Source organism: Fundulus heteroclitus, chromosome 16, assembly GCF_011125445.2.
Source record: "Fundulus heteroclitus isolate FHET01 chromosome 16, MU-UCD_Fhet_4.1, whole genome shotgun sequence".
Classification (NCBI taxonomy): Eukaryota; Metazoa; Chordata; class Actinopteri; order Cyprinodontiformes; family Fundulidae; genus Fundulus; species Fundulus heteroclitus.
Window position 1 is genome coordinate 32,560,079 of NC_046376.1, and position 21,711 is coordinate 32,581,789.

The following is a 21,711-nucleotide window of genomic DNA, read 5'->3' on the forward strand; positions in this document are numbered from 1 at the left end:
AACAGATTAATAGGCTTCTGGATGTCACTACCAGTAATGAAGTGTGACTTAATCTGACAAATTATCAGTTATGCAGCTTGTTTCACTTTATATTTGAGTAGAGATCTTATTCTTTCAGGCTGAATCTTAATAGTAAAATAACTTATGTTTCAGTGCTCCTGAGACTAAATAGAGACATAATGTGCATCCATTAACATATAATAAACTGGTTAAACATATTGGTTATGTAAAGAAAACACTTTCATCTTCCCACCATACATACCTAATGCTTTATTGTTAAATTTCACAGTATGAAATGGACAGAAAGTGTGCAAAAAAAAAAAAAAAAGTTTAGGAGATGAAGACAATTTTGAATCAACTAACTCTTCCATGCACAAATGGGTACGGGGCTATTAAGGCTCTAGTAGTTACAGTAAAGACAGGCACTTATGGGTCAACGGCATGTCTGACAGGAACCAGCCACGTTCAGGCATCAGAAAGTTGGCAGGCTGGCCTATTATTGTTCACTCAGACAGTATTTACGTATTTCAACTCCACTTTAGCCTCTTAATATTAGTTCTTAGATGAAGATACAAAACTGGCGTTAAACTACATGATGGTGTATTTTACCAGACCTGAATCCTTCAAACCTCTGTTGCATTTAATACCAGTGAACACACAAAATGAGCTGCAGAAGTTCTGGGTTTAGTTCCTTTGGTGCGTGTGTGTGTATGTGTGTGTGTGAGAGAGAGAGAGAGAGAGAGAGAGAGAGAGAGAGAGAGATAGTGTCCTCTTTAACTCTAGGCCTTCTTCTGCTTCAGCATCTCCATGTACATGCGCAGCGACTTCTGGATGGAGTCCTTGGTGATGAAGCTGACAAAGTTTTGGATGTCAGCCTCTCTGTTGGACCGTAGTTTGTCAAGCGTTGGTTTCCTCATCATGGACTTGGTGATCTGTCTGGCGTGTTCTGCAGGTCGATAGAAGAACAGTCAGCTCTAAAGTTCCCACAGGGTTTTATTTCATTTGACCAAGTTTCAACGCAAATTTAATTCCCAAATCACTGAGACGAGATGACAACTAACAAGTCATCATACCGTCTAGGGTATGTCTACATTACCTGACTCCGCCAGATAGATTTGCTCCGCATATCCATCTGGAAACCTTCCGTTGAAGTAACTTTGGGAAGGGGCGAAAATACTGGTTAGCTGATTGGCCTATGTTGGTGATAGACGGGCCAAATGAACCAATCAGATTCGTCGTCGCTCGTAACAGAGCGACGACGAAAACACAACCACAAGCCAAGCTACTCTTGCTGCTGCAGGTAAAGGCTCGTTAGCTCAGCAAAGAAATACTCTGTAATTCTGATAAAACTTGCTCGATAGCCCCGCTAACGCTAGTTTCATCGGCTGAAACCGCCATGTTGTTTAGACTGAACTGACGCGCTTCCCGTTGCGTCACACCTCAACCCGCCTCAAAGCCAACGCTGATTGGACGTTCGTTTGGTGAACGGCTCCAAATTTTCTTTAACGGAGAGTAGCCAGACTGATCTGCGAGTGAAACCTTGAAAGCTCGCGAGATCAGGGTGGTCTCACGAGGCTAATGTCTACAGTGTGATATGAAACTTTATTTTTTTTAATCACAGGAAGCCTGAAGAACGGCAAAAGAATTTTTTTTTTTTTTTGCAGAAAAACAAGTAAAGTTTAGCAAACAGATGCAAGTAGCATAGCAGGATAATAAAAGAAAACCCCTTTTCGCTCAGCTATAGACACTAAAATCTTTCAGGTCTTTACACAATTTAGTTAACTGAAAGTACAACTTTTTAGTGATGAACCCAAATGGAACACCTGTAAAAAAATTAAAATAAAAAAAAACACACAGAGGCCCCCACCTCCCCAAAAAAGCAAAAATGTAATGTTTAAATGTGTATTTAAAAAGAGTAATGTTTCCTTTTCTCATGACTCTTAGTTACAGTAAAGGAAATTAAGTTTCAATCTATGCAAGAATATTTTGATTTCAATCAATGAGCCTGGGAAAAAAAAATACAGCTGCACATTTGTAGTCTCAAACGTACAGTAGCTTTTTTAACACACTAAATGTGTACAAAGGTCTCTGATTGCAGTGAAAAGGTGATAAATGACGATCAAAACAGCAGGAATACACAATTATTGGCATCACTGGTAAAACCATGAAAAGCCCTTTAAAATAAATGCAGCTTTTGTTTCAGATTGGTTCTGCAGTATCAAAACTGTAGAATCAATCCTTAAATTAGAAGAAATGTAAAAAACAAAATCTAATGTAAATGAAACTTTTATTAATGCTTTAGTTTTCTTTTTAAAAATAGATAAACAGTTTCTATGAACTTTAAAATAATCAATAACCATCTGGTTCCCTGAGGTAAAACGCATAATGTGGGATTTCTTTTAGCCAAGCTAGACGAGTACCCATATTTATTTTTTGGACACCATCTACAGGTCCTCTCTCTGCATGCTCCATGTGCTCCAACCTTGGAAAATGTTAAAATGAGAAGACCGGGAGTGTTCCGGTTTGGTAAATGGAGTTGTACACCAGGTGGAGCAATAACTGTGGCACACATGATATGAGAGTTTATTAAAATTGATAAATGCACTCAAATTAAAGTTGGGGGCCACTAAATGTGGCCAAACGTATTCTTTATTTGAGCAGAATTGTTTTGTTTAGGGATTGGAACCAAAAGTCTGTAATTAAAGTGCACAAATCCAACCGCTGTACATGACCGGCGTGTAACTGGGCAGCTTTTACACAGACGGTCAGTAATGTGCTGCAGACAACACGCAGGGGTGGAAATGCACCAAACCGGGAAGGGATGAAGGTGTTTAATATTCAGGGGAAAAAAAAGTAAGTAAGTAATTTTTGCAACATTTATCTCTAATTAGTTTTAAAAATGAAGTTGTTCTTTTTCCGCTAAAAAGCATTCTGACGTTGCACATTAGTCCAGGCTTGTCAGAGCTTTCGTGTGCTGCTTGTCTCTTTAGTTTGTCTTTCGGTTAATGTTACCAGGATGAATCCATTTAGCGTTAAAGCACCACTGCTGAAAAGAAAAACCAGAGGTTCCGAGTTGATTTTGCGGTGATAACAGACCCGTTACCTGGAATAGTCAACCACTTGGTCATGGTCTGGGCGGCAACAGCGAGGACCTGATCCTCAGGCACCAGCTGGTCCACCAGTCCTATTTTCAGGGCCTCTGCAGGCTTGTAGAGCAGACCCAGCTGCAGCGCCAACTCTGTGTTCCGGTGGCCCACGGTGTTGACCATAGTGTCTTTAAACCTGAGACGACACAAAGGGAGCCTTCAGATCAGGCATGCGCCGCGCCGATCCAGTCATTCCTATGTTCTGAGTGCACCAACGGAAGGAAAACCCCTCACCAAAAAGGTGCTACTATGCCGAGCTGGGTCTCATTCAGGCCGATGCTATAACGAGGGTTGTCCGCCATGATCCTGTAGTCACACGTCAAAGACATCAGACAGCCTCCAGCAGGACTGGAGCCCTGGGGAGGGAAACAGGAGAGACGCTGGTGGGGTTTTGTTTCAGCAGTTTATAGAATACAGCGCTTGTCACAGCTCAGGTGGGAGAACCTGTCAGCATTATAGGTATAAACTCCACAAGCTGGGCCTTTATGGGGGCATGCGGTTGAAATTTTGCCGTGAGAAGTGCCCCTTTGCAGAAAACCAGTTGGAGGCAAACTGAAAGGTACAGAGCATATTCCTCTGCTAGAATGGCCTAGTCAAAACCCAGACCCAGCTGAGAATCTGTAGAAAGACTCACAGACACTGACTATACAATCTGACTGATCCTGAGCTATTAGGCAGTAATAAAATGGACTGGGTTGATTAGAAAGCCAGATATTCTGTGACACCAGTAAACACTATGAGGGGTTGTGGGACAGGACATGGAAACATACGTCCAACGGAACATTGTATCATCAGACAGAAAAGTAAAAGTTTCCTTTATGCTTGTCACATGACTGAGGTGACGGAGTAAGGAGAGTTATTTTTTTGGCCCTTTGTGTGAACTGATTGATCATTTAGGAAAGAAAAAGTAATTTTTTTTTAAAAATGGACAAAATTGTCAGACTGCAGCTGTATGAGGCAGGTGGACACATACCTCATAGGACTTGCGGCTGTAACTGCCGTAATATCCGGTTCTACTAAGTATTACTTTAGGAGGGCTGAATCTAAATGCATTTCACACTTTACATATTTTCATTTCTTAAATAATTTCTAAAACACTGTATTGTTCCTCTTTCTCTTTACAATGATGCACTACTTCGTAGAGGTCTATTACATAAAGCCCCAACTAGGGCTGGACGATATAGAAAAAAAAACATATTGATAAAATAGAAACCATATTGATCGACATCGATAATTACCAACAAATTCAAAACATATATTTTAAGTGCTGTCCTAGCCATTTTAGGCTGTTACTTGGCAAGCTATTTTTAGTTAATGAACACCCAACTTTTTACTAAAACGGCAAGTTTTTAAAAAAGAAAATAGAACGTGTGCTCTCTGAACTCTTTGAAGGGGGCGGAACTTGGTCCCTGGGTCTGCGTTGTGATTGGTTGGGAGGAAGTAACGACTGTAATATTAACCTATAGGGCTAGAATGCAAAAGGAAGGAAAACTGTTATTTTATTGAACTTTTTATTGACCTTTTTTCATCATCGATATACATCTATCGATCGATATATATTATTATTGAATTATCGTCCAGCCCTAGTCCCAACCAAATCCATTCGACTTTGCGGTTGTAACATGAGGAAATGTGCAAACTTTGGTGCGGATACTTTTGCAACACAACACAAAGCGGGTGTGGGTCGGTGCATACGTACGTTGATCGCCGCGATCGTGGTCATGTTGGAGCCGTAAAGTTTCAGCCACATCTCCTGCACGGCCTTCCAGAACTCCCCGCAGCGCTCCGGGCTCTTGCCGTACATCTCCAAGATATCCAGGCCGGCAGAGAACACCTTGGGCTGGCTCTGGATGGAAGCAGGCCACGCACAATCACAGGTTCACGCGGGAACCGCCAACATTTACGACACAGATCGGTAGGGGGATTGTATACACAGACAGTACCGAGGTGATGATGAGGCCCCGGCAGCCCTTATCCATCTCCAGCTTCTCCACACCAATGCAGAGCTCTGTGAGGAAATCTAAACTGAGGCTGTTGACCGGAGGACTCTGCATGTGCATCACTGCCACCCCTGTAGATGGAGAAGAGTTGCTCATCTTTAGTATGAACTCTCCAGATATGGAGCCCATGTTTTAATTCAATCACACGTTCCTATTAATAGATTTTGTCCAGGAATCTGGTGGAACAGCTACACCTGCAGGGCACATTAATTTGGGTCACAGAAAGGGTGGCTTCCGTCACAGTTTTTGCCCCAACAGCTCCAGAGAAATCTAAAACTCCTAACAGCAGATCAGGAACTTTATCAGCAAAACTGAAATTACTCAGGTAAAAATATGCCGCAAAGCACGGAGGGCTTTCAAAAATTACAAATAATGGCTGAAAGATTTACAAAGCTGGTGGAGACACACGCCCAAAAGGCTTGCAGCTGTTAACAGTCAGAAGCCATGAACACAAAACCATGCCACACTTTTCAGATTTTTATGTGTAAAAAAAAAAAAAAAAGTTTTCATACAGTTATTGTTTTTAGTTCACAATCGCATTACTCTGTATTGCTCTACTGCAGGGGTGTCCAAAGTGTGGCCCGGGGGCCGTTTGCGGCCCCTGGACTGATTTTCTGCGGCCCCCCCCCCCCCCCCGACTGCATTTTGTCAAACAATTTGGTTCCACCGCTTATTAAATTAACATTTTAAGTAGAGAAAAATTATTACAGACAAGTTAAAACCTTTCAATTGAAAATATTAAGAACAACACAAAATATTTAATAACTACACTTTTTATATTCTCTTTAATTTCATAGCGAATGGGACAACAACAATACGATGACTTAAAAGCAGACTTTCGTGCAAAACTCTGCTTTTATTTGTTTATCAAAATTGGTTGAATATAGCAAGAGTTTTCAGAGAAAGACTGACTCAAATCCTGTTCTTATTACTGAGAATTGACAAATAAATAAAAAGTCAATCAATTTCCAAGAGAGTTTAAAACTGGGATGACCAAATTCTAACTTGGCAAATGTGAAAAACTATTTTTAAGTTTTGGATCTATTCTCTTTCCAACAGAGAATCTGACTAAATTAAAATACTTCATTCACATACTTTGTGGAGCAGGTTTAAAACATTTAGTGTATGTATGTATGTATGTATGTATGTATGTTTTTATTCTTTTTTTTCCCTTTTGGCCCTCGTGTACTTTTGACTTTACTATTTTGGCCCACGTCACGGAGAGTTTGGACACCCCTGGTCTACTGGATAAAATATTAACAGAACAAAAGGAAGTTGGGTCTTAAAACGAGAAATGTGGAAAAGTTGGTTATGAACACTTATATGGCAGTTTGTGTTGTGTTCCTGTTTAAGATTTCTGTTTAGTTGGTAAAATTAGAGTAAAAACAATTGACTTTATACGAAGGGCTTGACAGGTTTAGCAGCAGAAGCAGGAGGAATGCGGGTGGTAGAAACCCCACTAGGGCTGGACAATAATTCAATAATATATATTGATCGATAGACGAATATCGATGATAGAAAAAAAGGGTCAATAAAAAGTTCAATAGAAGGAAAGTTGTCCTTTTTGCATTCCAGCCAATCATGTAAATTAATATTACAATCATTATATCCTGCCAACCAATCACAAACAAACCGAGATCGCTCCATTACCAAGCAGCCCCCCCCCCCCCCCCCCTTCAAAGAGTTAAAAAAAGCGTGTTCTTCTTTTTTTTTTAAAAACTTACAGCTTTGGTAAAAAGTTGGTTGAACAATGGGTTGAGTTTGAATTCAGTGTTTGTGTTCTTTATCTAAAAATAGGTCGATAAGCCACAGCATAAAATGGCCAGGGCTGCACTTAAAATGTATGTTTTGAATTTGTTGATAATTATCACTATCGATCAGTATGATTTTTTTATTTTATCAATATGCTTTTTTTTAATTATATCGTCCAGCCCTAAATCCCACAAGGTTCACCTGTAGTCTGGTCGTAATCCACCTTGATCTTGGGTGAGCTGGAGTTATTCCTTTGAGTGGTGAGGCTGGGAGAGGGTCTGCCATGACCGCTGCAGGAGAGAAGACCTTCAGGAGAAACACAAGTTGTCTCACTGTCTTTGAGGACATTTAGGACATGTCCAATCTGCAATAAACTCACTGTCCAGCTTCATTAAACCAAACCTGTGTCTGGATCACAGCAACAGCTAAATAATTGGAACAGATAAGCAACATAATACGAGGAAATGCTGTTTAATTTGGCAGTGAATTAAGCCAAGGAAATGCCATGTACATTAAAGTAAAATGGGCCTGTTATTGTACATATGGAGCATATTTTATTTAGCATGAAAAGTATATTTACTAACATAAAGTAAATGAAAACGCATGAAACAGGGATATTCCCGTGTTTTTGAATCAGGTAAAGGTCTAAATAATAAATACTCCAGGGAAAATACAGTAACAAAGCGTTAAGACTACGGACTCGTGTCAGCCTCTCATTTCAACCAAAGAATAAAATCCACAGGGACGCTAAGCTAGCGCCGCAGATCCACAGGGAGGCTTTCTGCTAAAAGCCACAGTATGCGGTGACCTTTGCTCCACTTTCTGTCTCTGGCAGACAGCAGAGCTAGCAGCGGCTGACAAAGATGTCCGCATGAACCAGCTGCTAAACAAATAACCAACCATGCAATAAAAACAACCTGCACGCAAACGGTGCCGTGAACCCAACCTGGTAAGCCAGCCCTGCCTCTGAAAGCAGCTCTCAAAGCCATTTTGCACCGCAGGTAGGTCTTCTTCTTGCTCTTCTTCTTCGTCAGCCTCCAGAACCGCGCGTTTGTTTTTGTCGAAACAGCGCCCCCGTGTGTCTGGTCACAAGCTAGCTTTTAAAATGACTGAAAACAGGACTTCCCCCTTAAAAACACGATTAAATTCCAACTTGGATGAGAGAGAGAGAGAGAGAGAGAGAGAGAGAGAGAGAGAGAGAGAGAGAGAGAGAGAGAGAGAGAGAGAGAGAGAGAGAGAGAGAGAGAGAATTAGCTTCCATTTCTCTCCAGAAATGTCTGTAATTCAAACCTGATCAAAATTGCACATACAAACTTAAATGTCTGCAATACTAACCTTCCTAGGTCTCCTGGAGCTGGACATCTTCTGGAGCTGGAGAGGTGCAGCCTGGATTGCAGCTGACCCCTCTCACATCAGACACAGACCGTTTCAGTCCCTCCCCTCTAGCAAAAGGTTCTGGTCCATCAGGAACCAGGACCTCATGCCATCAGAACAGTTTCCTCCCTGCTGCCTAGAGTCAGTCTGCTGAACAGTGGCTCAACTTCCCCCAGCTGACCCCATACCCTATCTATCTATTTCTGCATATATGCAAACAGACTATACATCTTTCACTTTTTGCACCTTTTAATTTTCTGCTTACTTTTTTTTTTTTTTTTCCTCCATTCACCACAGAAACGTCCCATTCCTGTAAAACATTTTCTTTTTACGGTCCCTGGCCATAAAGTGTTTCTGATTCTGATATTTGGAGAGGCGTCTGGATTGAACTTCCTGTTAGAAATCCTAGGGTTGATTTATTCCAAAAAAAGTAAAAAAACAAAACAACCCGACTTATTTCTAAAGTTTGAAGACGTTTCGCTTCCTATCCCAGAAGCGTTGAGTCCAGTTGTTTGGGTTTTTTACTTTTTTGGAATGACCATGACCTGGATGACTGAGAATCTTTACCAGCATAGAGTTAATTTAGTTTGTTTGCTTTCATGGGAAGGGATTGAATTTCAAGCATGATCCACAAGTATCCAGTAGGATTCAGGTGTAGAACTTTAATGTGCAAGGGTGTAAGCAATAACAGATACAAGACAGTATTCATGAGTAATAAAGCTGTACATAGAAGTAGAAGCTGGAAGGCTAAAAATCTAGTTTATCCACAAGTTTTGTTCAGACAAGACAAAGAATATCCCTTCTCAACCGATCTCTTTCTGCAGAGTTCGTTTGCTCCTCCAGTTAGCTGAAAGTACTGCACCAAAGGTACAAGTTCAAGATGAGCATTTTGGACCATAAGCCGCTTCTTTGGATTCTTGCAAAGCCATACCCTGCCATCTACTGGACTGATCCCACATGGCCATCGGTCAGCCAGGAATACAGGTAGAACATCTAAAACAAATTTAGACTTAGACTTAGACTTTCTTTATTGTCATTTTGTATGCACAGAGTGCATACAGAACGGAATTTTGTTTTTACACAGCTCAGAAAGATTGCAGTAACTCTACAGGATACCTTGCAGTGAATTACAGTACAGGATAAAAAGTGCAGTGATACATCGCAGTCAGTTACGGGATAAGTTTCAATTGACTTCATGATAAAGTGCAGCAGTGAACAGTAGGCAGTTGAAATGTCAACAATGTAAAACAATGTAAACAAATATGCAGTAAGGTGCAGCAGTGATTTAAAAGTAGACAGTTGCATTGTAAACAGTTTTTCAGTACGTTTCCAGATAAGGTGCAGCAGCGATTTTGCAGGATACGATACAAATGTGCAAATGTGCAAATCAGCGAGTCGATTTAAATATAATGAAAAAGTTAACTATTTTATTTCACTCATTTCAGAAAGTGAAACTCATATTTTACATTCATTACACATAGAGGGAAGCATTTCAAGCCTTTTGTGGTTTTGATGATTGTGGCTTACAGACAATGACAACCTCAAAATTTAGTGTCTCAGAAAATGAGAATGTTGTGAAAAGTTAAATATTAGAAACTCGCAGTGTCACACCCTAATCAGCTAATTAACCCAAAACACCTGTAAAGGTTTCCTGAGCTTCTGCATGGTTTCTCAGTCTGGGTCAATAAGGCGACACAGTGATGGGGAAGACTGGTGACTGGACAGATGTCTAGAAGACAGTCACTGACGCCCTCCACCAGAGGGTCAGCCACGAAAGGTCATCGCTAAAGAAGCTGACTGTTCACAGAGTGCTGCATCCAAGCAAATTCATAAAACGTTGAGTGGAAGGATAAGGTCAAAACTTTTACCTTGGCTATACAGAAACAGAACTGGGCTGTTGCTCTGTGGTCCAAAGTCCTCTTTTTACATGAAAGTAAAATTTGCCTTTGATTTGGAAATGAAGGTCCCCTAGTCTGGAGGAAAACTGGCGAGGCACAGAATCCACAGTACTTGAAGTCCAGTGTGAAGTTTCAACAGTCAGTGATGATTTGGGAGAGTTATGTCATCTGCTGGTTCTGGTCCACTGTGTTTTATAGAGATGCTTGTTATAATTTCCAGCAGGATTTGGCACCTGCCCACACTGCCCATGGTACCAAAAGCTGGTAAGATGACCATGGTGTTACTGTGCTTGATTGGCCAGCAAACGGACCTGACCTGAACCTCATCGAGACTCTATGGGCTGTATTCAAGACGGAGATGAGAGACACCAGACCCATGGCATTCATGCTACTATGACCTTGACTAATTTTGACAATTCAGCAAACTATTGTGTATGTGATGACCTATACAATGAAATCCTGCTGAAATATGTTGGAGCGTCGAACCAATAGATTGAGAATCAACTTATCAGTTCAGATTTCCCAGATCTTTTCACTTGGAAAATGTGCTAAATGTAAGCTAACTGTGCTAAATGTAGGCTACTTGTACTTAATCATTCGCAAAGATGCACTTAGACACTTGAGACATGAACAAAGACATTTGCAAGTTTGTCCATGGTATTTTAAGAATTTAATTTCCTTTTTTCAAGAAATGGGTCAATAATAGACACAAGACAGGGGTGGTGGTGGCCTAGTGGTTAGAGCAGCACACGTGCACTCTGAGAAAGTTTCGAGTACCCGGTTCGATCCCAGCAGACTGTCACTTAGCCCCTGATTGCTCCCCGGGCGCTGTGATAGCTGCCCACTGCTCCCTAAGGGATGCGTTAAACGCAGAATACACATTTCATTGGAATGTACAATTGAAATGACAAATAAAAATGTCTTCTTCAATCCCAATGGGGAAAAACTGTAAAGCTCCTCTCAGTCAGTGAATATATTGTTTCTAACGCGTGTAATTGTTGTAAGATGTAGGTCTTATTTTATGACTAAGTGTACAGTGTTTGTTTAGTTTTTGTTTACCTGAGTTATTATCAGTGAACTTTAGAGACAAACCATATTATACCAGTCAGTGATTTCCCTAAAATACTGATAAATGTTTTTATTGGTGCAGAGTTTTAAGTCATGTTGACAGTACACATGTACATACATTATCCTGCATTTGTTCAGTCATTTCATGTTGGGAATGCATAGCAGTGAGTGATATGAAATAATTGAGTTTTCTTTTTTGTTCCCTGTCTTTGGTCCAGGAAGCACTTCCCCTTCATTGCTGGTGGTCATCGAGTCTCATAGGAAATCCATTGGCGTGCGTCACCTCTGCCGCATGTGTCCTGGGGGATACACGGCTCCCCTCTGCCTTCTTCTGCCAATCTAACCCCATCTGCGCATCAGCATGGACCTGACAGACATGGAGGACATGAGCAGCGGCTGTGAAGGAAAAAACTGCAGCCTGGCAGCAAGCTTCCAGGAGGACTGCTCAAACCAAGACTGCTACTGGGAGGAACCTATGTTTGGACTGATTGAGTTAGGTGAGCAGAAAAACAACACATTTTACATGTTTTAGAAAGTTAAGGACTATCTACCCTAAATATTAGTGCCAAATCTAGATGGCTGCTGATGGTTCTCAATCAAAATAGAAATGAATAGAAAGAAATGCAACCTGTATCGAGATAAAGAAACACATTGCAATTATTTGCACTATTGAGCGCATTGATAATTATAGAATGTTGAAGATAGATAATGGTTATTCTTTAAAAAGTGTGAATACTTTAATTCAATCTGTCCCCAACTAAAGAGTTGGGTCAGGAAACACTGTTCCGTCATTGTTGTTCCATTTTACTGAATCCTTCAGAAACATAGGAAGCTGTTGTCAAAGCAAATGTCCACTTTTGATGTAAGATTTTCAGCAGCAATCTAGACAACCTACTGTCATTTCACTCATTAGTATGTCTGCTGTTTGTAGGGGTGTAATGATACATAAAGCTCATAAGACAGATTCATGAGAACATATTTGAAAAAATATTTGTTTTTAATTTTCACAAAGAGAGTAAAACTATTTTTTAAGGAATCTGTAATAAATGTATGATGTAACTAGGTCAGATGATGAGGCTTCCATACTTGCCTCAAACTGTGGTTGTCCTAACGCTTGATAAGTAGAAGAGATTTCTGGATTTGATTAATACACACAACAGCACAGATAATGTGTTGCCACAAAACATACAGGAAATGTTCACAGAAAGAGGTGGAGGATACAATCTAAGGGGCGATATGATTTAAAAAAAGCAAAAACAAAAAGTAAGAACAACTATGAAAAGTATGTCCGTATCAAGCTGTGGATAAAGAGATCAAGCAAAGTACAAACGTGAATATGTTTAAAAAAAGGTTTAACATTTTCTTTCTAAATATATGAAAAGAAATGTGAAAGATTAAGGATATGTGTAAATATTTAAACAAATGTGATAATATAGGATGACCTAGGTATCTAAACTGTTTAAAATTGTCTATTATTTATGAAATGGATGCAGTGAATGTTCCTTGACATGGCATGTATAGTTCTTGATATAACATGTAGTTAAATGTTTTTATTATTATGGATATATACAGAACATTTTAAAAAGATATAAAGTGGTGGGAATATACAAAAATATGTGTAAACTTCATCTCAATGCTTTTCTGAACATATAACTAAAATAATTTGATGGTTCATGCATATATGTGTATATGTATGTATATAATATATACATACATATACTATAGATAGATAGATAGATAGATAGATAGATAGATAGATAGATAGATAGATAGACATATTTATATATTTTTTCTTTTAATGCATTTTTGTTCAAAATAAATTAATCCATAAAATGAGATGTGCCAGAAAAATAAAACCGGGGTTTCAATAATCTCTGCTCATTGTATGATGTAAACTTTAACCGATTTATAAGCAGTAGGGGCTTCTTCTTTGCTTTGAGAACCAAATCTTCTTCATCATTAGAGGCAGAGAACTCGACAACTAGGCTACTTTCTTTCTTCCTTTTGTATTTTAGATTATGAACAACAGATCATCAAATGTGGTCCAGACTCAATTAAAAAATTATTTGAATTTAGTCCCAATTCAAATTTTTGACAAAGCAACAGTTTTATCAGGTGGCCCCCTGGACTGTAACAAAAGAGCAGTTCAAGAAGGGGTAATAGTAAAACGGACCTCTGAGATCTTAAAACCATTCCACTCTAAAAGATATCATGGAATTTTATATGAAAGTTATTTTATAACCCTATAAATTTGGGCTTCACAATTTTGATTAACATACATTTTTCTAAAACTTCTCTCTTTTTTTTTTTTTTTTTTTTTTTACAATTTCCCAATGTCCTAATCATTATCCATGTCCTTTAGTATACTTTGATCTGTTGTCATGTCATACTTGCATTGGTGGTTTTTTTCATTAATATAGATAATTATTTAAGCAGGAAATAGAGGCATAAAGCAGAGCTAACTAGATTTCAACTGTTGTCATCAGTCTAGTTTTTAAGTCTTTGAAGAGACACTATTGCTCTGAAACATTTTTATTTGACCTGGTGTGCTGTAACTAACACAGCATGACTCACAGGTTGCACATTTACAATTTAGGAGGTTTTATAACAGCCTTGGCTAAAAACACAATCGAAACATTCAGAGTTCCAAAGATGCTGGTCCTTTTAACCCACTTCAATCTATTTCCTCGTTTCAGTTTGTGTGACGCTGATTTATATCCCGCTGATGTTGTTCGGCCTTCTTGGAAACATACTGACCATCCTGGTGGTGTGGTTCCGTCCACACATGAGAAGCTCTACGTACCTGTACCTGAGCAGCATGGCCGTCAGCGATCTGCTGATTCTCCTTCTACTGCCTCTGGATCTGTATAAGGTACACCCAGGGTGCACATTCTTTGGCATGCTTGATCTATCTACTCGCAGCCAGGATCGCGCTACAGAAGGTTCTTCTGAAGGAGCAGCTCTCCTGTTTGAAGGAAAGGAACAGACAGCATGGTTGCTTAAACAGGTTATTGTGGCTGTCCCCTCAGGGAGAACACTTGAAAATTAGGTTTTATTTCCTCAGTGTGTTCTGCTATACTTAGAGTGATCTTAAATCATTCTATTATTTCCTTTGTACAACTGTAATAATTGCAAAGGCTTTCATACCCTGGGAAGTCCGGGTTTAAAGGGTGTCCTTATGTATTGGGATTAGTAGCGATGGATTTGACTGATACACATACATAAAGTACTGCATAATTGTGAAGTAGGAGAAAAATGGTACAAAATGCATTACATGCGTTCAAATTGGGCGCTTCTGAGGCAACGCTTTGTAGAACCACTTTAGCTGCAGTTACAGCTGCAAGACTGATGGTGTCCATCTGACCCAGCTTTGTAGGTTTTTGCCCATTCCCCAGTTAGATTGGCTGGAAAGCATCTGTAAACGTCAGTTTTCAAAATTTTTGCCAGAAATGAACAGGTTTTAAGGCTGGACTTTGACTGGGCCACTCAAACTCCCATGAAAGGGGCTTAGATCTAAAACATTGTTGTATATTTAATTCTATTTGTATCCAGCTGAGTAACCTGGTTGAAATACAAATGAATACCTTTTACAGATTTTTATTTGCTAAAATAGACCATGCATCCATTTTCTTTCCACCCCCGATTCCACTTATGAATATAAAAAGATTTCTCCTTCTGTCTCCCCCAGCTCTGGAGACCCAGACCTTGGCCCCTGGGAGATCTTGCCTGTAAGCTGACTATGTTCCTCTCAGAGTGCTGCACCTTCTGCACCATCCTCCACATCACCTTCCTCTCCCTGGAGAGGTACCTGGCAGTGTGCTGGCCGATCACAGCTAAGACAGTCGTGACGCGCCGCAGAACCAGGGTCATCATCGGCTGCCTGTGGCTGGGTGCAGCCGTCAGTGCTTCCCCCGTGTTAGTGATGGTCGGAGTGGAGGACGTCGGGAGAGAGGAGCTTGGTCTCAGCCAGTGGAGGGAGGAAGGTGGGTGGATGGGTGCAGAGAGAGAACAGGGAGGAATGATGACGAGTGGAGGGGAAAGAGGAGGTGCCCACATGGCTTTGCTGGATCCTCGATTGGAGGACATAAAGTTTGGAGAGAAAGAAAATGAAGGATGGGATGAAGATGTCACAGACTTTGAATGGTTTGAAGACAAAAACAGCAGCATAAGAGAAGTAAATGAATGGAACCCAGGAGACACAACCGAAATGAATGATGAAAGAGAAGAAGCCGAAGAGGCCTATGAGGAGGAAAGGAAGATTGGATTCGAGAAAGACCAGCAAAACAAAAAGAAAGAAGACGAGGGCGGAGGAAGAGAGAGGAGAGCTGATGGAAAGCCTGGTAGAGAGATAGACAGGAGAGAGTGCCGCTGTACGCACTACGCCATCTCCTCGGGCCTCTTGTCAGCCATGATGATTCTCTCCAATTTGTACTTCCTGGTTCCTCTTTGCATCCTCGGACTGGTGTACACCCTCATAGGACGGACGCTGTGGCTCCGCCCAAAGAGCAGCAGAAGAGATCAGAGTCACAGAAGCACTGTGAAAATGTTAGGTGAGGAAACGCCACAGACTGTATATTACAGGTTTACTGATTTCTGACCAATTTGTTTAAGACTTGACCTGCTGATGCGGATTTAGCCAATTGCAATTACTCTTTAAGAACTACAATTAATAGCATTCAAAATATTTCCTACCACATGCCACTGTGTTAATGTTAGTGCACTCATTGTAGGCTTTTATTAATTTAGAATAAAGAGAAAATGGTTTACAGTTTACATTTTAGACCAGCAGTATCAAACTCCACTCCTCTTGGAGGGTGTCCCAAAAAATTTGGACATGTCTGGTCTTCAGAATCTGATTCAGAATCATCTTTCTTCGACAAGTTTGCACACACAAACAAGGACTTGGGGGGGATTTGGGGTATTTGATCATCAGAGAGACAACCTGGTGAAGTAAATTGTCTCTTTGGCTGCTTGGTGTTGCAATTAGTGCTCTTTAGCACTGACCTGAAGGTAAAAGTCTAAACAGTGCGTCCATGTGTTGGGTCTACAGAGATGTTAGCTGCCCTTTTCCTGACCATAGGCCTGTACAAGTCCTGGAAGGATGGAAAGTCTGATGATCACACCCCTGCAGGGTGTCGGTGCTGATGGTTTTTATGCCAATGGAGATGCTCCCCAGTCTCAGGTGCTGCTGCTGCTGCCAGGCAGTCAGCAAGCTGGTGATCCACTGACAAGTGGAGGTTGGAACTGTGTTTTGAGTGAGCTTCTGGAGGAGGATGTCTGGGTTGATGGTGTTGAAGATCGTGCTGAAGTCTACAAACAGGGTCCTGATGATTCCTGGGTGGTCAAGGTGTTGTAGGATGAAGTCTTGTACCACCGATGGTGGTGAAGCATTTTAAGCATATGAAAACCTCACAGGGACGTGTCGAGATCTGAGTAAAGATGGTAGTAAGTTGATCAGCACAGGCTTTCAGGCAGAAGGGGGAAATACCATCAGGTCCTAAAGCTTTCCTGGTTTTCCATAGGCTTATACGTTTTTCATTTCTGCCTACATTTTGGAAAGGGAAGATGTAGACAGTGATCAGAAAGTCCCAGCACAACCCTAGTGACAGACATGGGTTAATACATTTAGCCTCTTGACGGTATGGAGGGTTCTTATGGTCCAGACAAGGCACGGGCCGGTATTAGATTATAAGGGCAGGATAACCTTAGTCACGTTGTATTGCGGTATTATGATTACAGCTCCCAATAATTTCTGAAATGTCTGCATTTAAAAACAATTAAAAGTTGTTTATTTGTAATTAAGATATAAACACAAAGAAGTGGAAACCTTTATGATGATTTTCTGAGATGAGTAGCATAATGTCTTTGGTCTTGTGTGTTTAGAATGTAGAATTAGTTATCTTCAAGAGCAGAGGCATGAATGAAGGGGGAAAGGGGAACAACAGGGTTCACGGGGAGGGGGTGGGTGTGGTTTGGGGAGCTGGTGCTTCTCTCCAGCCTATCCTATCTCCAGCAGTTGAAGCACAGTCAGCCATTGGAGACTTCTACATATCGAAATCTAACATGGCAACTGATCAATTTCCTTGTTTTAAGTTGTTTAAGGTTGTAATGACTGTGCTTTGCATGAGCCCATTTGAATGCTTTGCCCGGCAGAAGGGCAATTATATGGGAGGCATGAACCTGAAAAGATCAGGGGGAGATCAGAAGAAAACCAAAGAGCACTGAAGAAGAATACGTCCACATTTCACAATTTCCCCAGAAAATCGCTTGTTGGTGGTTGAAACAACCCTTTTGGAAATGAGATGATGTGGGAGGATAAAGAGGTGGTATGGAGTGTGCTCCGGCTGTAAAAGAGCACTGCACTGGCAGAGCGATTTTTGGAGTTGAGATGCTGTAGCTGGCTAATTGATCTAGACCAGAGATCTTTAATTCTAGTCCTCGAGGTCCGGTGTCCTGGAAGTTTTATATGTGTCCCTGGTCCAACACCCCTGAGTGAAATAATTAGGTCATTAGCAGGACTCTGGAGAACTGACTGCATACTGAAAAGCTAATTTAGCCTTTTGAATCATGTGTGTTAGACCAGGGACACATCTAAAAGCTGCAGGACACCGGACCTGGAGGACTGGAATTGAAGACCACCGATCTAGACGATGTAAGGTACAGTTTTGTTGTTCGCACAGGGATTTTTCTGGTTTTGCAATGAGAGTTGTTTGCTCTGAAGAAGAGTTTTTAATTGATTCTACTGAATAAGACTGAGCTGATGCTTCTGTCTTTCATGGCTTGATTTTCCATGGTGACCCTTTGGTGACAAATATAGAGACAGGGAGATGGATAACAGTTGACCAAGGGAATATGGATATGGGTGAGAGCTCTTGCCAGATGGGAAAGCCCGGGTCACGGACTGTGGGTAAAGAGAGAAGAGAAAGTGAACACTGCACCCAACAGGTGAAATGCGCCGTACGACCTCTCAATGCTCCTAGATGCACTTCCACCATAGACTTGCCAGTCAACCAGACGCCCATGATGCTTAAATCACACTCTGTCTGAACGCAGCATAATTATAGAAGGAAATGTCTCACCGTGTAGATGTCAGAAATCAGGATGTTATGGACTTTGGAGTTTTTCTTTATTAGGTTTTCCAGTTTATTCATGTCTTCTTTGTATATTAGGGTTTTCTATCAGCTCCATTCATGTTATTAGGCTTTCTCTACCTGTTTTCTATGCTCCGTTACTTTGTCATCATACTCATTCAGTTCACCTGTGTCTGCTCATTATCCCTCAGACCAGTCACCTGTTTCTCCTATTATTTATGCTCCTGTTGGTCCTTGGTTCTTTGCTGGATTGTCTGTTTCTCCTTATGCCTACCCACTTTTGTTTGTCTGCCCTTGGTCTATGCCTCATGCTCCTCATGGTATTCGCTGTAAGTTTAGCTTGTTTTTTTCATTAAATATTTCTATTCTTTGAGCTGCCTGCCTGCCTGCCTGCAATTTGGTCCAGCTACAACCTCTTACACTGACAGCAGAAGGTGACAGCTAGAAAACAGGGAGGAGAAGGTAATCCTGCTATGTGAATTTCTCTGGGTAAAATTTGTTTCCACGATGATGACTATATGAAGGTTTAAGATCCAGGTAAAACCTGAATGGAGGGAATCAGAGAGCAAGTGGGAAGCGAAATGCTGGAGATGGAGAAGCTGTAGGGACTGACCATATAAGGGTTTCCAGAAGCTAGCTGTCATGGGGATTACTTATGAATGAGATCGGGGGTAGGCGTGGAGCCAACGGAAAGACTGCAACCTGAGAGGCACAAAAATATATATAATGATGAGCTTAAAATGTAAGGCGTGGAAGCAAGAAATATACTTCTCGATCAGTTGTTAAAAAGCACTCAGAAAGCTATTTTTTTTTCTCGGTTTGACTCTATAATCAGGCAAAGACAGGTAGTCTCACAGGTCCTTATATATCTCCAGCGGGTAGAGAACAAAACAAACAAAGACTCACTCACTAGGATAGTGACAGTATCATAATGAAAACTTTAGTCAAGAATTTGATTTGGCAGTCTGCAATTATTGATTGTGACAGATTTACCAATAACCGATTTGGCCCCCAGATGACCAAAGACAATATACGAAATTCCGCACAGGCAGGTTTCTGAAAAAGTTTTTTTTTTTTTTTAAGAAGACGGACTTGAAGGGATTGCTTTGGTACTGCAATCATGTTTTTTAGTTTTTTAGAAAACCATATGGAGTTCCATCCACCCATCCATCCATCCATCCATCCATCCATTTTCGAACACGTCTATCCCTTGTGGGGTTGCTGGTGCCTATCTCCAGTTGTCAATGGGCAAGAGGCGGGGTACACCCTGGACAGGTCACCAGTCTATCGCAGACAGGACAAACAGGACAAACAACCATTCTCACTCATACTCACACCCGAGGAGAATTTAGAGAGGCCAATTAACCTAACAGTTATGTTTTTGGACTGTGGGAGGGAGCCAGACAACTCAAACTGTTAGCCACTCTCAGCATTTTCACAGTGCTCGCAATGTTTTTGAATAGCGTCTGCCGTTCTTTCACCATTTCCTTTTAAACTGATATCCCCAACTGATTGCCACCAACGAGTTAATAGGGGTGAAGGCTTCTTTGATGAGTTTGTAAACGAGTGTTGCCGGTCAGCCTGATGATAAATCTTTATTACTCAAATGTGTCATCATAGCTGGGTAACAGCACAATAATGACCTTCATTCTTCCTTTCACATCTTAAATTTTGAAGCACAGATGATCACAGTCAGTCAAATGCATTAAAAACAGACAACAGTTTTCTAGTTTTTTGGATAGACAACCAATCAGAATGAGATGTTAATTGCTGTTTAGCCAGTGTGATAAAACTCACAAATTGGTCATATCTAGTCTGTCGCAGTTTCTATTTTTGTCCCCTGAGCTCCTACATGCTTCCACACTAAAGATGTAACAGTGCAGGAGGCTTCTTCAATGTCTTTGTAATTGTGTGTTTTTGGCTCAAGAGCTTCCTCGTCTCTTTTCTCTTAAAGGAGTAAGAGCTTAAATGACTCCCCTTCATATCTGGGACTCATAATAAAATATTTCACTTGACCAGTTGAAGTTGCAATGCCGACAGATGAGAAATATTGTGGCATTTTATTGGGGTGGGGTCTCATGTCCGAGGATCTCGCACCCAAAATGATACACAAACAGATCTGTACATAGTAAACAGAGAACACAAATATCTATGAAGACATTGAAAGAAGGAAAAGTAGGTGGAGGCTAATTCTACGCTAATCTTTTACTGGTTGATCTAAATTAGATGTTAAGTACCCAACTACTTTTGTTAAGTAGCAGCTTACTCTAAAAGGTTCAAGGACTAGTATGTGTTTGTATGCTTCACCTTTAGATCACAGTCCTCTTTTAAATTTTGTCCTCTCTATCTTCACTTCCACTAGGAGTGATCGTATTGGCATTTGTGCTCTGCTGGCTTCCCTTCCACGTTGGTCGGACCATATTATCTCTTTCTCTTGGCTCTGGCACTGTGAGACAAGACACCCACGTGGACACAACCCCCCACTTTGCCACGAACGTCAGCTCCAACAGCAGTGACGCGAACAAGGATCAGGAATCCTTCGCTCACCCAGACTCTGATGCACATTTCTTTGAGTCCCTCTCTCGGACTGAAAAGGTGGACACTCTTCCAGAGGCGCAGGAAATATTCTGCAGCATGTGCGCAAAAGGCTCATTCCTAGAAAACCTGAAGGCAAAACGTCAGTTTTACAACAGTACTGCACACAAAATGCCAAACAGGACAGCGTTTACTGGAAGCCCCCCGAATGTCAAGCCAAGTCCAAAATCTCTCCCTACCGCCTCAGACCCACACACGGTGACACCCTCTGACCTGCACATTTATCCTCTACACAACGACACCCTCTTAAACAGTACACACCCGCACCCTGACACTCACATGTACTTTCTGTACTATCTCTCTCAGTATTTTAATCTTGTGTCGTCTGTCCTTTTCTACCTCAGCGCCACTGTCAATCCGTTACTTTACAACCTGATGTCTGCCAGGTACAGGCTGGCTCTTCACAGCCTCATATTCAAACGCACTCACACTCACACGCCCCGCCTACGCACGCTCACAGCCCGGCACTCCACCACCACCTTGTAATGTAACAGCTCCCTTCTCTCCAGGTCGCCCCGCAGGTTTCGCGTGTTTGTCCGTGGATTATAAAGTGATGTGGGAGAAGGTTATTTTTATGTCGGGTGAACCATTTTTGTGTTGATTTGACTAAATGTTTTGGACTCTGTTGAAAGGCCCGGTGAACCATTTTTTTTTTATTTTTTCTGGCAGAGGCAAAGACTTAGTTAGTTCTTTTTTTTTTTTTTAGAATAAAAAAAAACCCACAGCAATTCCCAATGAATCCTTAAGGACAAAAGGCAAAATGTGTAGGTGAACAAAACAACCCTGA

At 41.1% G+C, this 21,711-nt stretch overlaps 2 protein-coding genes across 3 annotated transcripts; one reads left to right on the plus strand and one right to left on the minus strand.

Moving 5' to 3' along the window:
- Positions 1-246: 246 nt before the first annotated feature.
- On the minus strand, positions 247-7,965 carry eci1 (enoyl-CoA delta isomerase 1). Of its 2 annotated transcripts, none has more exons than XM_036148507.1 (8): positions 7,845-7,965; positions 7,100-7,204; positions 5,090-5,217; positions 4,846-4,992; positions 3,381-3,502; positions 3,104-3,282; positions 760-946; positions 247-719 (listed from the first exon to the last, which is right to left on the minus strand). In XM_036148507.1, the coding sequence occupies exons 1-7, from the start codon at positions 7,885-7,887 to the stop codon at positions 780-782; spliced, it is 891 nt and encodes a 296-aa protein (XP_036004400.1). In that variant the 5' UTR covers positions 7,888-7,965; the 3' UTR covers positions 247-719; positions 760-779. The 2 variants fall into 2 exon arrangements, with proteins under 2 accessions (XP_036004400.1, XP_036004401.1); XM_036148508.1 differs by having other exon boundaries at positions 247-717; positions 750-946.
- Positions 7,966-11,599: 3,634 nt separating this feature from the next.
- Positions 11,600-21,537, plus strand: LOC105921849. The gene is made up of 4 exons (XM_036148074.1): positions 11,600-11,735; positions 13,935-14,110; positions 14,927-15,788; positions 20,692-21,537. Exons 1-4 carry the CDS (start codon positions 11,600-11,602, stop codon positions 21,408-21,410), a joined length of 1,893 nt encoding a protein of 630 aa, XP_036003967.1. The 3' UTR covers positions 21,411-21,537.
- Positions 21,538-21,711: the final 174 nt, after the last annotated feature.

Excerpts from the sequence above, each read along its gene's own strand:
- eci1 (XM_036148507.1), bottom strand. The coding sequence starts at position 7,887 with ATGGCTTTGAGAGCTGCTTTCAGAGGCAGGGCTGGCTTACCAG. Across the intron at positions 5,218-7,099 it reads GGATTACGACCAGACTACAG|GGGTGGCAGTGATGCACATG; the intron begins GTGAACCTTGTG and ends CTCCATCTACAG. Across the intron at positions 947-3,103 it reads CAAGTGGTTGACTATTCCAG|AACACGCCAGACAGATCACC; the intron begins GTAACGGGTCTG and ends ATCGACCTGCAG.
- LOC105921849 (XM_036148074.1), top strand. The coding sequence starts at position 11,600 with ATGGACCTGACAGACATGGAGGACATGAGCAGCGGCTGTGAAGGAAAA. Across the intron at positions 11,736-13,934 it reads GTTTGGACTGATTGAGTTAG|TTTGTGTGACGCTGATTTAT; the intron begins GTGAGCAGAAAA and ends TCCTCGTTTCAG. Across the intron at positions 15,789-20,691 it reads AAGCACTGTGAAAATGTTAG|GAGTGATCGTATTGGCATTT; the intron begins GTGAGGAAACGC and ends CACTTCCACTAG.